This window comes from Grampus griseus (genome assembly GCF_964374135.1).
Source record: "Grampus griseus genome assembly, chromosome: 9".
NCBI lineage: Eukaryota > Metazoa > Chordata > Mammalia > Artiodactyla > Delphinidae > Grampus > Grampus griseus.
The window spans coordinates 33,440,398-33,455,151 of record NC_139003.1 but is presented as its reverse complement, the minus strand read 5'-3'; the positions used below and the strand labels follow the sequence as shown (position 1 = coordinate 33,455,151).

General features: G+C 35.3%; 1 protein-coding gene across 2 annotated transcripts in view; it reads right to left on the bottom strand.

The window, feature by feature from the left end:
• TFEC (transcription factor EC) overlaps positions 1 to 14,754 on the bottom strand; it is a gene marked incomplete at its 5' end in the record, with an annotated part of 76,506 nt that overhangs the window by 43,048 nt on the left and 18,704 nt on the right. Inside the window, one exon of one of the 2 annotated variants that reach the window (XM_082661575.1) lies at positions 8,555 to 8,806. In XM_082661575.1, the coding sequence (XP_082517701.1) occupies positions 8,555 to 8,734 (180 nt within the window). Of the gene's footprint in view, positions 1 to 8,554; positions 8,807 to 14,754 lie in introns of those variants that run through there. The other variant, XM_082661574.1, reaches the window with a different exon arrangement.

Genomic DNA, 14,754 nt, shown 5'->3' with positions numbered 1-14,754 from the left:
GACCTAAAAAATGAAGAGGAAATAGGCAGTCTACCTGAAAAATAATTCAGAATAATGATAGTAAAGATGATCCAAAATCTTGGAAATAGAATGTAGAAAATACAAGAAACATTTAACAAGGACCTAGAAGAACTAAAGAGCAAACAAACAGTGATGAACAACACAATAAATGAAATTAAAAATTCTCTAGAAGGGATCAATACCAGAATAACTGAGGCAGAAGAACAGATAAGTGACCTGGAAGATAAAATAGTGGAAATAACTACTGCAGAGAGGAATAAAGAAAAAAGAATGAAAAGAATTGAAGACAGTCTTAGAGACCTCTGGGACAACATTAAACACACCAACATTTGAATTATAGGGGTCCCAGAAGAAGAAGAGAAAAAGAAAGGGACTGAGAAAATATTTGAAGAGATTATAGTTGAAAACTTCCTAATATGGAAAAAGAAATAGTTAATCAAGTCCAGGAAGCACAGAGAGTCCCATACAGGATAAATCCAAGGAGAAATATGCCAAGACACATATTAATCAAACTATAAAAAATTAAATACAAAAAATAAATATTAAAACCAGCAGGGGAAAAACAACAAGTAACAAATAAGGGAATCTCCATAAGGTTAACAGCTGATCTTTCAGCAGAAGCTCTGCAAGCCAGAAGGGACTGGCAGGTCATACTTAAAGTGATGAAAGAGAAACACCTACAACCAAGATTACTCTACCCAGCAAGGGTCTCATTCAGATTTGACGGAGAAATTAAAAGCTTTACAGACAAGCAAAAGCTAAGAGAATTCAGCAGCACCAAATCAGCTCTACAACAAGTGCTAAAGGAACTTCTCTAAGTGGGAAACACAAGAGAAGAAAAGGACCTACAAAAAAACACCCCAAACAATTAAGAAAATGGTAATAGGAACATACATATCCATAATTACTGTAAACGTGAATGGATTAAATGTTCCAACCAAAAGACACAGGCTTGCTGAATGGAAACAAAAACAAGACCCATATATATGCTGTCTACAAGAGACCCACTTCATACAGACTGAAAGTGAGGGGATGGAAAAAGATATTCCATGCAAATGGAAATCAAAAGAAAGCTGGAGTAGCAATTCTCATATCAGACAAAATAGACTTTAAAACAAAGACTATTACAAGAGGCAAAGAAGGACACTACATAATGATCAAGGGATCAATCCAAGAAGAAGATATAACAATTGTAAATATTTATGCTCTCAACAGAGGAGCACCTCAATACATAAGGAAATTACTAACAGCCTAAAAGGGGAAATTAACACAATCATAGTAGGGGACTTTAACACCCCACTTTCACCAATGGACAGATCATCAAAAAAGAAAATAAATAAGGAAACACAAGCTTTAAATGATACATCAAACAAGATGGACTTAGTTGATATTTATAGGACATTCCATCCAAAAACAACAGAATACACATTCTTCTCAAGTGCTCATGGAACATTCTCCAGGATAGATCATATCTTGGGTCACAAATAAAGCCTTGGTAAATTTAAGAAAATTGAAATCATATCAAGTATCTTTTCTGACCACAACGCTATGAGGCTAGATATCAATTACAGGAAAAAATTTGTAAGAAATACAAACACATGGAGGGTAAACAACACACTACTTAATAACCAAGAGATCACCGAAGAAATCAAGAGGAAATCAAAAATACCTAGAAGCAAATGACAATAAATAGAGGGAACTTAACTCAACATAACAAAGGCCATATATGACAAACGCACAGCTAACATTGTACTCAATGGTGAAAAACTGAAACCATCTCCAGTAAGATCAGGAACAAGACAAGGTTGCCCACTCTCACCACTATTATTCACCATAGTTTTTGAAGTTTTAGCCACAGCAATCAGAGAAGAAAAAGAAATAAAAGGAATCCAAATTGGAAAAGAAGAAGTAAAGCTGTCACTGTTTGCAGATGACATGATACTATACATAGAGAATCCTAAAGATGCTACCAGAAAACTACTAGAGCTAATCAATGAATTTGGTAAAGTAGCAGGATACACAATGAATGTACAGAAATCTCTTGCATGCCTCTACACTAATGATGAAATATCTGAAAGAGAAATTAAGGAAATACTCCTATTTACCATTGCAACATGAAGAATAAAATACCTAAGAATAAACCTACTTAAGAAGACAAAAAACCTGTATGCAGAAAACTATAAGAAACTGATGCAAGAAATTAAAGATGATACAAACGGATGGAGAGATATACCATGTTCTTGGATTGGAAGAATCAGCATTGTGAAAATGACTTTACTACCCAAAGCAGTCTACAGATTCAATGCAATCCCTATCAAACTACCACTGGCATTTTTCACAGAACTAGAACCAAAAATTTCACAATTTGTATGGAAACACAAAAGACCCCAAGTAGCCAAAGCAATCTTGTGAAAGAAAAATGGAGCTGGAAGAATCAGGCTCCCTGACTTCAGACTATACTACAAAGCTACAGTAATCAAGACAGTATGGTACTGGCACAAAAACAGAAATATAGATCAATGGAACAGGATAGAAAGCCCATAGATAAACCCACGCACATATGGTCACCTTATCTTTGATAAAGGAGGCAAGAATATATAGTGGATAAAAGACAGCCTCTTCAATAAGTGGTGCTGGGAAAACTGGACAGCTACATGTAAAACAATGAAATTAGAACTCTCCCTAACACCATACACAAAATTAAACTCAAAATGGATTAAAGACCTAAATGTAAGGCCAGACACCATCAAACTCTTAGAGGATAACATAGGCAGAACACTCTATGACATAAATCACAGCAAGATCCTTTTGACCCACCTCCTAGAGAAATGGAAATAAAAACAAAAATAAACAAATGGGACCTAATGAAACTTAAAGCTTTTGCACAGCAAAGGAAACCATAAACAAGATGAATAGACAACGCTCAGAATGGGAGAAAATATTTGCAAATGAAGCAACTGACAAAGGATTAATCTCCGAAACATACAAGCAATACATGCAGCTCAATATCAAAAAAACAAACAACCCAATCCAAAAAGCGGCAGAAGTCCTAAATAGACACTTCTCCAAAGAAGATATACAGATTGCCAACAAACATGTGAAAGAATGCTCAACATCATTAATCATTAGAGAAATGCAAATCAAAACTGCAATGAGATATCATCTCATACTGGTCAGAATAGACATCATCAAAAAATCTACAAACAATAAATGCTGGAGAGGGTGTGGAGAAAAGGGAACACTCTTGCACTGTTGGTGGGAATGTAAATTGATACAGCCACTATAGAGAACAGTATGGAGGTTCCTTAAGAAACTAAAAATAGAACTAGCATACGACCCAGCAATCCCACTACTGGGCATATACCCTGAGAAAACCATAGTTCAAAAATAGTCATATACCAAAATGTTCATTGCAGTTCTATTTACAATAGCCAGGACATGGAAGCAACCTAAGTGTCCATCAACAGATGAATGGATAAAGAAGATGTGACACATATATACAATGGAATATCACTCAGCCATAAAAAGGAATGAAACTGAGTTATTTGTAGTGAGGTGGATGGACCTAGATACTGTCATACAGAGTGAAGTAAGTCAGAAAGAGAAAAACAAATACCATATGCTAACACATATATATGGAATCTAAAAGAAAAGAATAAAAGAAAAAAAATAGTCAGAAGAACCTAGGGGCAAGACAGGAATAAAGATGCAGACCTACTAGAGAATGGACTTGAGGATATGGGGAGGGGGAAGGGTAAGCTGGGACAAAGTGAGAGAGTGACATGGACATATATACACTACCAAATGTAAAATAGATAGCTATTGGGAAGTAGCCGCATAGCACAGGGAGATCAGCTTGGTGCTTTGTGACCACCTAGCGGGGTGGGATAGGGAGGTTAGGAGGGAGGGAGATGCAAGAGGGAAGAGATATTGGGACATATGTATACGTGTAACTGATTCACTTTGTTATAGAGCAGAAACTAACACAACATTGTAAAGCAATTATACTCCAAGAAAGATGTTAAAAAACAAACAAAAAAAAGAGACCAGACTTGTGGCTACCAGAAGTTGGTGGTCGGAGTGGTGAGGAATTGGAGGAAGGTGGTGAAAAGGTACAAACTTCAGTACTAAGATAAATAAGTACCTTAGTACTTATATAAGTACTACAACTAGTACTTATATAATATAATGTACTACAACGTGATGACTATATTTAACAATGTTGTATGACATACAGGAAAGTCATTAAGAGGAAATTTTTTCTTTTCTTCTTTTTGTTTTTTTTTTTTACTGTATCTATATGATAAGATGGATGTTAGCTGAACCTATTGTGGTAATCATGTCACAGTATGTGTAAATTAAATCATCATGCTGTATTCCTCAAACATATATAATGATTATGTCAATTATTTCACAATCAAGCTGAAAAAATAAAATAATGTTAAAATAATTATAAAAATAAAAGATGACAGAAGCTCCCCACAACCCACCTGGAAATGTAAGCATCAAAACAACTCTTCAAGGAATTCCTTGGTGGTGCAGTGGTTAGGAATCCGCCTGCCAATGTAGAGGACACAGGTTCGAGCCCTGGTCCAGGAAGATCCCACATGCCGTGGAGCAACAAAGCTCGTGTGCCATAACTACTGAGCCTGCACTCTAGAGCCCGCGAGCCACAAGTACTGAGCCCACATACAACAACTACTGAAGCCCGTGTGCCTACAGCCCGTGCTCCACAACAAGAGAAGCCACTGCAATGAGAAGCTCACACACCACAATGAAGAGTAGCCCCCACTTGCCGCAATGAAGACCCAACACAGCCAAAAATAAAATGTAAATAAATATATAAATTTATATATAAGACAACTCTTCAAACCATAGAAATGTTGGTGAGAGAGGTTAAGGATTGAGACCACACAACAACTAAGTGGTGGTGCTAATCTCATGGTGCCTGACTCTGAAGACTCCAAACTTTCTGCTTTGTGACAATGACTCTTAGCACCAATCAAAGAATATTAGGATGTTGAGGTAAGTTCCCTCTATGTCTACTTTCTGGAGAGTTTTTTTATCATAAATCGGTGTTGAATTTTGTCAAAAGCTTTTTCTGCATCTATTCAGATGATCATATGGTTTTTATCCTTCAGTTTGTTAATATGGTGTATCACATTGATTTGTGAATATTGAAGAATCCTTGTATTCCTGGGATAAACCCCACTTGATGGTGGTGTGTGATCCTTTTAATGTGCTGTTGGAATCTGTTTGCTAGTAGTTTGTTGAGGATTTTGCATCAATGTTTATCAGTGATATTGGTCTGTAGTTTTCTTTTTTTGTGACATCTTTGTCGGGTTTTGGTATCAGGGTGATGGTGGCCTCATAGATTGAGTTTGGGAGTGTTCCTCCCTCTGCTATATTTTGGAAGAGTGAGAAGCATAAGTGTTGGCTCTTCTCTAAATGTTTGATAGAATTCGCCTGTGAAGCCATCTGGTCCTGGGCTTTGTTTGTTTGAAGATTTTTAATCACAGTTCAAATAAACAAGTGGGACCTAATGAAACTTAAAAGCTTTTGCACAGCAAAGGAAACCATAAACAAGATGAAAAGACAATGCTCAGAAAGGGAGAAAATATTTGCAAATGAAACAACCGACAAAGGATGAACTTCCAAAATATACAAGGAGCTCATGCAGCTCAATATCAAAAATACAAACAACGCAATCCAAAACTGGGCAGAAGATCTAAATAGACATTTCTCCAGAGAAGATATACAGATTGCCAACAAACATATGAAAGGATGCTCAACATCACAAATTATTAGAGAAATGCAAATCAAAGCTACAATGAGGTATCACCTCACACCAGTCAGAATGGCCAGCATCAAAAAATCTACAAACAATAAATGCTGGAGAGGGGTGGAGAAAAGGGAACCCTCTTGCACTGTCGGTGGGAATGTGAATTGATACAGCCACTATGGAGAACAGTATGGAGTTTCCCTAAAAAACTAAAAATAGAACTACCATATGACCCAGCAATCCCACTACTGGGCATATACCCTGAGAAAACCATAATTCAAAAAGAGTCATGTACCACATGTTCATTGCAGCATTATTCTCAATAGCTGGAACATGGAAGCAACCTAGGTGTCCACTCACAGATGAATGGATGAAGAAGATGTGGCACATATATACAATAGAATATTACTGACTCATAAAAAGAAACGAAACTGAGTTATTTGTATTGAGGTGGATGGATCTAGAGTCTGTCATACAGAGTGAAGTAAGTCAGAAAGAGAAAAACAAATACCGCATGCTAACACATATATATGGAATCGAAAAAAAAAAAAATGTTTCTGATGAACCTAGGGGAAGGACAGGAATAAAGACGCAGATGTAGAGAATGGACTTGAGGACACAGGGAAGGGGAAGGGTGAGCTGGGACGAAGTGAGAGAGTAGCATTGACACATATACACTACCAAATGTAAAACAGATAGCTAGTGGGAAGCAGCCGCATAGCACAGGGAAATCAGCTCATTGCTTTGTGACCACCTAGAGGGGTGGGGTAGGGAGGGTGGGAGGGAGACGCAACAGGGAGGGGATATTGGGATATATGTATACATATAGCTGATTCACTTTGTTATACAGCAGAAACTAACGCAACATTGTAAAGCAATTATACTCCAATAAAGATGTTTAAAAAAAAAAGAATATTAGGAAATGGCAACAAGGTAGGATACATCTTAGCTACTAAAGATAGCAAGACTGGAATTGACGGCACTATGTGAAAATGTGTACACGATAAGTCAAATTCAAAGAAAACACACATTAAAACTATAACAGATGGAATAAAATTGTGATTGACATTAATGGTTGAAGAGACTTATATACACAGTTTAAAGAACAATGGTTAAAAAAATAGAAAGTGTTTGTCTGCAGCCAATGTGCATGTTGTCCCTAGACCACTGCACTTAATGAGGCTTTCAACCCTTCCCAGCCATGCAACTCCTTTTGACTGACACCACCTAAAGGTCCACTAAGATCAGGTAAATTTCTCTTATACAAACTTATTATAAAATAAAAGGTAATCTGTGTGCCTAAGGAATAAAAATGTTATCTAAGAAAAACCGAGAAGACTGATATATGTTAGTTATCCTTTCTCATCTTTTAGAAGACATATTTCATAAGACACATAATAAGATCATTTTCTGGGTTTTGCCTAGAATTGACTGGCATATGCATATCCTTTGCGGTTTGTTTTTTCCTTTGGGAATCACTCTTCCACACAAGGAAATGAACTTGGGAAGAAGGTGGTTGTAAGAAAAGTTGTATTGGGTGAGTTCTAATATTTATTGTACAGATGATTTTCAACCTACATATATTTTTATTATCTTCATAGAGTGAATAGAGAACCTAGTTCTACATTTTTTTTGAAAATTCTTTGTATATCCACTACTGAAAAGTTTAAGTAAATATACATGTAGAGATCTATGTTTAGTTTTAGATTTCAACTAGTCCTGTTTTGTGGTTGTTTTATATTACATTAAACAATCTACCAGGTCCTTATTCTTTTCTCTTTTCTAGATTAACATAAAATTTGCAAAAGAAAATCTTCCTCTAACATTTGGAATTCAAATAATGATATACTTAACATCTATTTTGTACCTGGAGGCTACAGACTTAGCTAAAAAGCAGTGACCTGAAATCAGTAATAATCACCAGGAATGTAGATTGGGAGATTAAATCTGGGAGATCATAGAACCATGTCTCCATCTAAAAATCAAATGGAAAAAAAGAAAAAGAAAAGAATAGAAAGCTCAGTTACTGATGTAGTTTTTCTACATTGAGATATTAAAGGAACTCTTTTTCCCAGTTCTAGTTTTCTAGTTCTAGTTTTCTCCCACTTCTACTCATTCTTCAGTATTTTTTGAAGGTTCATTTACAAGCAAGTCACAATAATTATGAACTCCACGAAGCTAGACACTCATTAATTTTGTATCCTCAGCACCTCTAATTTCCTCTTATTTAGTAAATGGTAGGCAAGTATTTGTTGAAAATAGAAATGAATGGATAGATAATCAATAGTAATAAATTCCGATATAATTCTACAAAATATTAAGTGCAAGAAGATTATTAGTCTCATTCTGATAAACATTTCTAGAGCACATGTTTACTGTTATTTATTCTTTTGCTTGTTTTATCTTAATGGGTACTTCAGATAATGTAACTGTTGATAAATGTTTTAACTAAAGTTATCAGAAAACCATTACAATTAAAGCTAAATCTTCTTAACATATTACTATTAGAACCTGCTTTGACTCACATTGATACAAAACTGAAATGAGTGTTAAAAAATGAATTGTTATATTTTATGCATAACAATTCTTATGGGCATAACTAATTACTACAAATTAATAAATTAAGACATCCTTTTGTTAAATAAATTTGCATATGGAATGTTTACTATAAAAATTTGACTTCAATTTCTTGAGGTATTTTTTTTCCCAAGAAACTGATGATATATTTTCATAAGCAGCCATTAGACATACATGCCATTCCACATTGTCATCTTCTTTCCCAAGAGTTAGCAACTTGGTGAGTGGATTTCCAGTGGGTCCAGTGTTACTCTCAGGAGACTGGTGTCCATGCTGTACCAGAAGTGCACTGCTTGGTGTTGGAGGGTGTGACCGTTTAAGAGTCTGGTGGACGATCTGGTGGTCAAGGGTCATGAAAGGTTTTACTTGCTGTCTCTGAACTTTCTGTAGCTGAGTCCTAGCAGAACTTTCCAGGTGTGCTGGGACCTACCAAATAAAAACCAAACAAATGCAATGTGTAGCATCATCTGGTAAATGAGTTCCACTTTCAACAACTGGATTATGACAATAAACACTGTAACATCTAGTTTGTTTCTAATTTATTGTCTATGCTTCTGTCATAATTTACATAAGATATTAATGGACTATAGTTTTTGAGAAGTCATTAAAACTTTACTAAAATATTTTAAATGCTAACCAAGTGTTTAAGAACAGCTCTTAAAATAATATGCAACTGAAACCAACTTGGAATAAATAAAAAAGCAGCAAAACTTTTTGAGGGTCTGAAAAAGAATGACTAAAATAATAAAAGGAAAACACAGCTGATTTACTATTATTAGTGATTTTTATATAACATATATCTCTTGTATTCCTTTATATTACATATAAATATTCCATTGGCTATAATCTCTATTTTTAATGAAAGATTTTAAAAAATTATCCATGAGGGAGCAGAGACTAGAAATATATATACTAAATATTGTCTGATACTTTATGGGTGGTGAAAATCTAGGTGATTTTTTTCAGTTTTCTGTATTTTCCAGAGTTTCTATACTGAGTTTTATTTTAATTTTTTAAAAATCTTAATTTTAAACTCTTCCATATTCTCACTTTATAATAACAATACTTTGGTAGAATCATTATGAATTGACAGAAAGAAGCATTCAGAGAAAAATCTAACCAGTGTCATGTGCCAACTAAGCAACTATCCAGTATATTGAAATCCCTTTTTCAAATCATAGACATAAAATTCTGGGCATCTTCAGTGTAGCTATCATAGTTAATGATATACCATTATTTGTATAAGGACAATTTTAAGTATTTCAAGCTTTCCCTTTAAAAACCTCTGAAAATAGTATTGCCTGCCAGTCCCCTTTATATTTACTATGCTGCGATGTGACTTCTAATACATTTTCCTCAAGAGGCCTATATATAAACCTATTTAATATTTCCCTCGTGTTAAACAATAGTAAAGATTGCTGTACAGTGCTTATTTTTCCTTTTATTTCAGCTACACAAACTACTCCTTAAATCCCTTAACATGCATTAGCTCAGATAAATAGCCTTTACAAAGTATTTTGCATTTAAATTAGCTGGTTTGGGGTACAATATTGTAGTAGTTACTTTAGTTTAATTCTGTTATGCTGACATTTTTAGCATTATTTTAATTGTACTACCATAAAATAATTTTTCAGTCATATAAAAAAGATTAAGATTGGTAATAAAGATTACACATATTACTAATTATATTGCTGTGAGCTTTAAAGTTGTAAAACAACATTTCATTAAAATGCCTGTGGTAATTTTTGGGGGATAGCTATTTAGATTATCCTACAGTTTTAAATTAATCCTTAATCCACATACATTTACAAAATATACACTATAAACAGCATTTTCAGATTCACAAATCTGAATGACTTTCACACAACGTAACTGAATGTTAAAGAACATTGTATATTATTTTAAGAAAAGTATGTTGAATCAGAATTTACAACATTCATTAACTAATTCATTTTTCACTTTTCATCTATGGATGCTAAAAGCATCATTATAGTACTTATTGTGTTTTGTGTTACATCAGGAGTCCAAGGGAAGTCATAAATGTGATCCTAGGGCTCTAGGAATTTACAATATACTTGGGCAATATTAATATCAACTACAGCCAAAATGATGATGATGATAAAAATAATAATATGCAGCAGGTATCAGGCACTGTGCTAAGCATTTTACACACATTGTTTCATTTAATCCTTGTTACAACATTAGGAGATAGGTATCAATAGTACCCCCATTGCACCATATAATTGAAGCCACTGAGACTTAGAGAGGTTAAATGGTGTGGCTGTTATCACTCTGCTAGTAAGAGATGGAACTGGAATACAGGGCCTGGCTTCCTAAACACTACATGATATTGGCTCCTGATTGAAATGACTGGAATACAAAGAAAAAGCTCAGTAATGTATACAATGAATTTAGAATGCCACAAGAAGCAGTGGTTTTAAAAAACTAATTGAAAGAGAAAATGGTTATAAATCAGGTGTTGGAAGGAGATGGTCCTGGGATAGGGGACAGAAAGAAGGAAAACTCAAATGTAAAAGATCAAAATGAAAGAAGAAAAGAAGTTGGGAGACAGTCACAAATATTAGTCATGAAAAGGAATTCACATGAATACTTTTCCTTTCTCAAAGCAAAACTACCATCTCATTAGATCACTCTATACAGAGATGCAATAAAAAATATGAAATTCTAATTCTGCCTAAATTATTGGTTATTTATAGGGAATTACAAGGGTTTAGCAGGCAAAAGTGAAGACTCTCTTGGATCCTACATAGATATACAACATCTGTATACAACAGCTATAAACTAAGCATGAGAATCTGAAAGATCAGTGGAGCCAGGGAAGATTAAATGGAATGCAATGAAATTACTCCCCAGTAAACCTCCATCTTTTCCAAGCATGGACTGATATCAGAACAATGAGACAACTAACTGTAAAACATCAGTTAAACCATGTGCAGTCAATTTTAAAATACTTTTAAATTGCCTGGGATCTGAAGACACAACTATAAAACTATCTGTTGGATTGGTTTCACTGAAGGTCTTGGTAGTTGGTGAGATGAGGTAAATGAAACTATATGTTGCCATTGTTCATTTATTCATTTATTTAAGAAATACTTTTGAGTGTCAAGTGTGTGTGCGCTGAGTCATGCATTGAAGGTAAAAGGGAGATAACCACAGTATCTGCCTTCAAAGAGCTCGTAGTCTAGTCAGGGAAGAAAAATAGATCTCCAAGGGCAAGGGCTGCATTTATCTTGCTGGCTGCTGGACTGCCATACTTCCTATACATAACCCAGAGAGGGGCACACAGCAGGCACTTAAAAATATGTGTTCACATGTGTTCAATGAGTGATTTTATGAATCAATCATTAAAGTACAGTGGCAGAGAGCTTTGAGAACCCACTAGAGGAAGCAGGGAAACCATAATCAGAATACCAAAGTCTTCACCTAGAAGGCTAGAGCAGCTGTAGATTGTGATTTTGGTTCTTTGGACTATCAAAGAGATTAAGACCACCCAGATGTAGGGAAGTTTTGCTATTGACAGTAATAAGTAAAACATTATCTCCTAACTCTGAATTATGTCTCAGCATTATCTCTCTGGCATGCTGTTATTGCAAACTAAAAATAATGATGGTCAGCTTAAGTTCAAGGTTTTGTCTATGTGCAGAGATCTGTTTTATTTAAATTAAAAGAATTTATTTACTTAATTCTCCCTCTTTTCCAAAACATTATAAATAAATATAAGGCATAAATGTGGTGAGAGGTATTTATACCAGAAAATGTAGGCTGAAGATTAATATTGCAATCGAGTACAAAATTTACCCACGAGCATCCTGACAGCCAAGGAAAAGGAAAATTTTAAAAACATATTAGGTGGAGCCTTGTGAAATTGCAGATATTTGACAATTTTTGATCTACGAATTGTCCCTTCTGTATAGTTCAACCTAATATATATTTCTTAATAAGTAATTAAATCATGCCAGCTCTGAGGAAAGACAAATATTTTTCAGAATAATATCTGAGAATTTATAAACCAGATATTTTCACGGAAGACTTGAATGATATCTTGAACAAAATTCCAACTTGCAAAATAGGCAGTGAAGTTCTTTATATGCCCATATTTAAAAATAAATATTTATCATCTTCAATTGAGTTAGCTGGGAAACATAATCTGAAACTTGCCTGTAGGATGTTTATTGGGGGGTGCTCTCAGAATCGGCGCTGCAGTAGGGTGAGGGAAACAGGATCAGGTGGAGGCAAGAGCGGTTCAGTCATGAAGGGGATAATGTTGGCCATGCACCGTAACATCCACTACATTTATGCTTGATCAAAGGCCCAAAGCATAATATGAATCAGCTCAAGTGAAAGCCCGAACATATAACTTTATAGTGATCTGACTTGACCCTTAGATACCTTAGACAGCACTTAGAGCAGGCAGAGCAATGTTTTCCAAATCAATTTATATTTCAGACTCCATATTTAAATACACTAACCTAGAGGATCACCTGGTTAGACCATTAACCCAATATCAATTATCTCAACCTAGGCTTTCAATAGAAATTATGTTGTTTTTTTCCAAAAAGTTCCATTATTTGGAGTTACAAAAATGAAACTTAGCTTAAAACATCCAATTATTTTTTAAAATATGTTTCAAATGTAGTTAAGTTCTCATATAAAGGGATGTGGATATTTTAAAAAATTAGAAATGCATGTATTGATGAGTTTTAAAAAATGCTTAGATTCATTAATAAGAGAACCAAGCAATGTGCTTAATGGGTCAATTGAAGTATTTTTTTAAAATTAGAAATACATAAATTCCTGCAAGTACAACAAGCTAATGGGAAGAAATTGGTTGGGAAGAAAAAAGCATTCTGGTTGTAGAAAATATAATCACTGGGGAATCACAATCACAAATACAAAATGTATGTATCTAATTCAAAAAGAGTCATGTACCACAATGTTCATTGCAGCTCTATTTACAATAGCCAGGACATGGAAGCAACCTAAGTGTCCATCGACAGATGAATGGATAAAGAAGATGTGGCACATATATACAATGGAATATTACTCAGCCGTAAAAAGAAAAAAAATTGAGTTATTTGTAGTGAGGTGGATGGACCTAGAGACTCATACAGAGTGAAGTAACGAGGAACGAGGAAAACAAATACCGTATGCTAACACCTATATATGGAATCTAAAAAAAAAAAAAGTTCTGAAGAACCTGGGGTCAGGACAGGAGTAAAGACGCAGACATAGAGAATGGACTTGAGGACACGGGGAGGGGAAAGGGTAAGCTAGGACGAAGTGAGAGAGTAGCATTGACATATATACACTACCAAATGTAAAACAGATAGCTAGTGGAGAGCAGCTGCACGGCACAGGGAGATCAGCTCTGTGCTTTGTGTCTACCTAGAGGGGTGGGATAGGTAGGGTGGGAGGGAGACGCAAGAGAGAGGAGATACGGGGATATATGTATAGCTGATTCACTTTGTTATATAGCAGAAACAAACACACCATTGTAAAGCAATTATACTCCAATAAAGATGTTAAAAAAAAATTTATGTATCTGTAGGGTTTTTTTTCCTTCTCCTATTTTTAGACTAGAAGAGATGCAGGAATCCTGACTATTGAGAGCATTGATGGAAATTCATGAGCCAGCAGCCCAATGCCATAGAAAAAGGTCAGATCTCATTCTCTGACACTACAGAAGATGATTTAGGGTATCTGATACCTGAAATTTTCTTTTGTTTGTTTTTTTAATTCCAGAGTTTAGATCCAGTCTTGGGAGGTTTCAACTCTGTAAATCAGCAAATATTTAATTAGAAATTAAGGCTAACAAAATGTTATGTGGCCCTATATGCATTTGTATTTAAAATCTGCTGGTAGGTAGAAGAGCTATGGAGTAATGTGGGCCAGGCAAGCAGTGGAGGCATTCTTATTTTCACACAGTGGTTTTCAAATTATGCTCCTAAATACATGAATTAATTCTCCCAATTTACGTTTCATTGTTCCACACTGTAGTCTTTTGATTTAGTTCTCATATGGGTTTCAGTCCTATCCAGTAGATAAACAACAAGGAGAGTTGTTTTTTGTTTTTTGGGTTTTTTTGCGGTACGCGGGCCTCTCACCGTTGTGGCCTCTCCCGTTGCGGAGCACAGGCTCCGGACGCGCAGGCTCAGCGGCCATGGCTCACGGGCCCAGCCGCTCCGCGGCATGTGGGATCTTCCCTGCCCGGGGCACGAACCCGTGTCCCCTGCATCGGCAGGCGGACAAGGAGAGTATTTTGAATGAGGAAATTTTAGAAACAATTGGGTGGATAGTTGTACAAAAAAACAAAAACACCAACCCTGTGATTCTCTGTCTATAATATTGTCTAC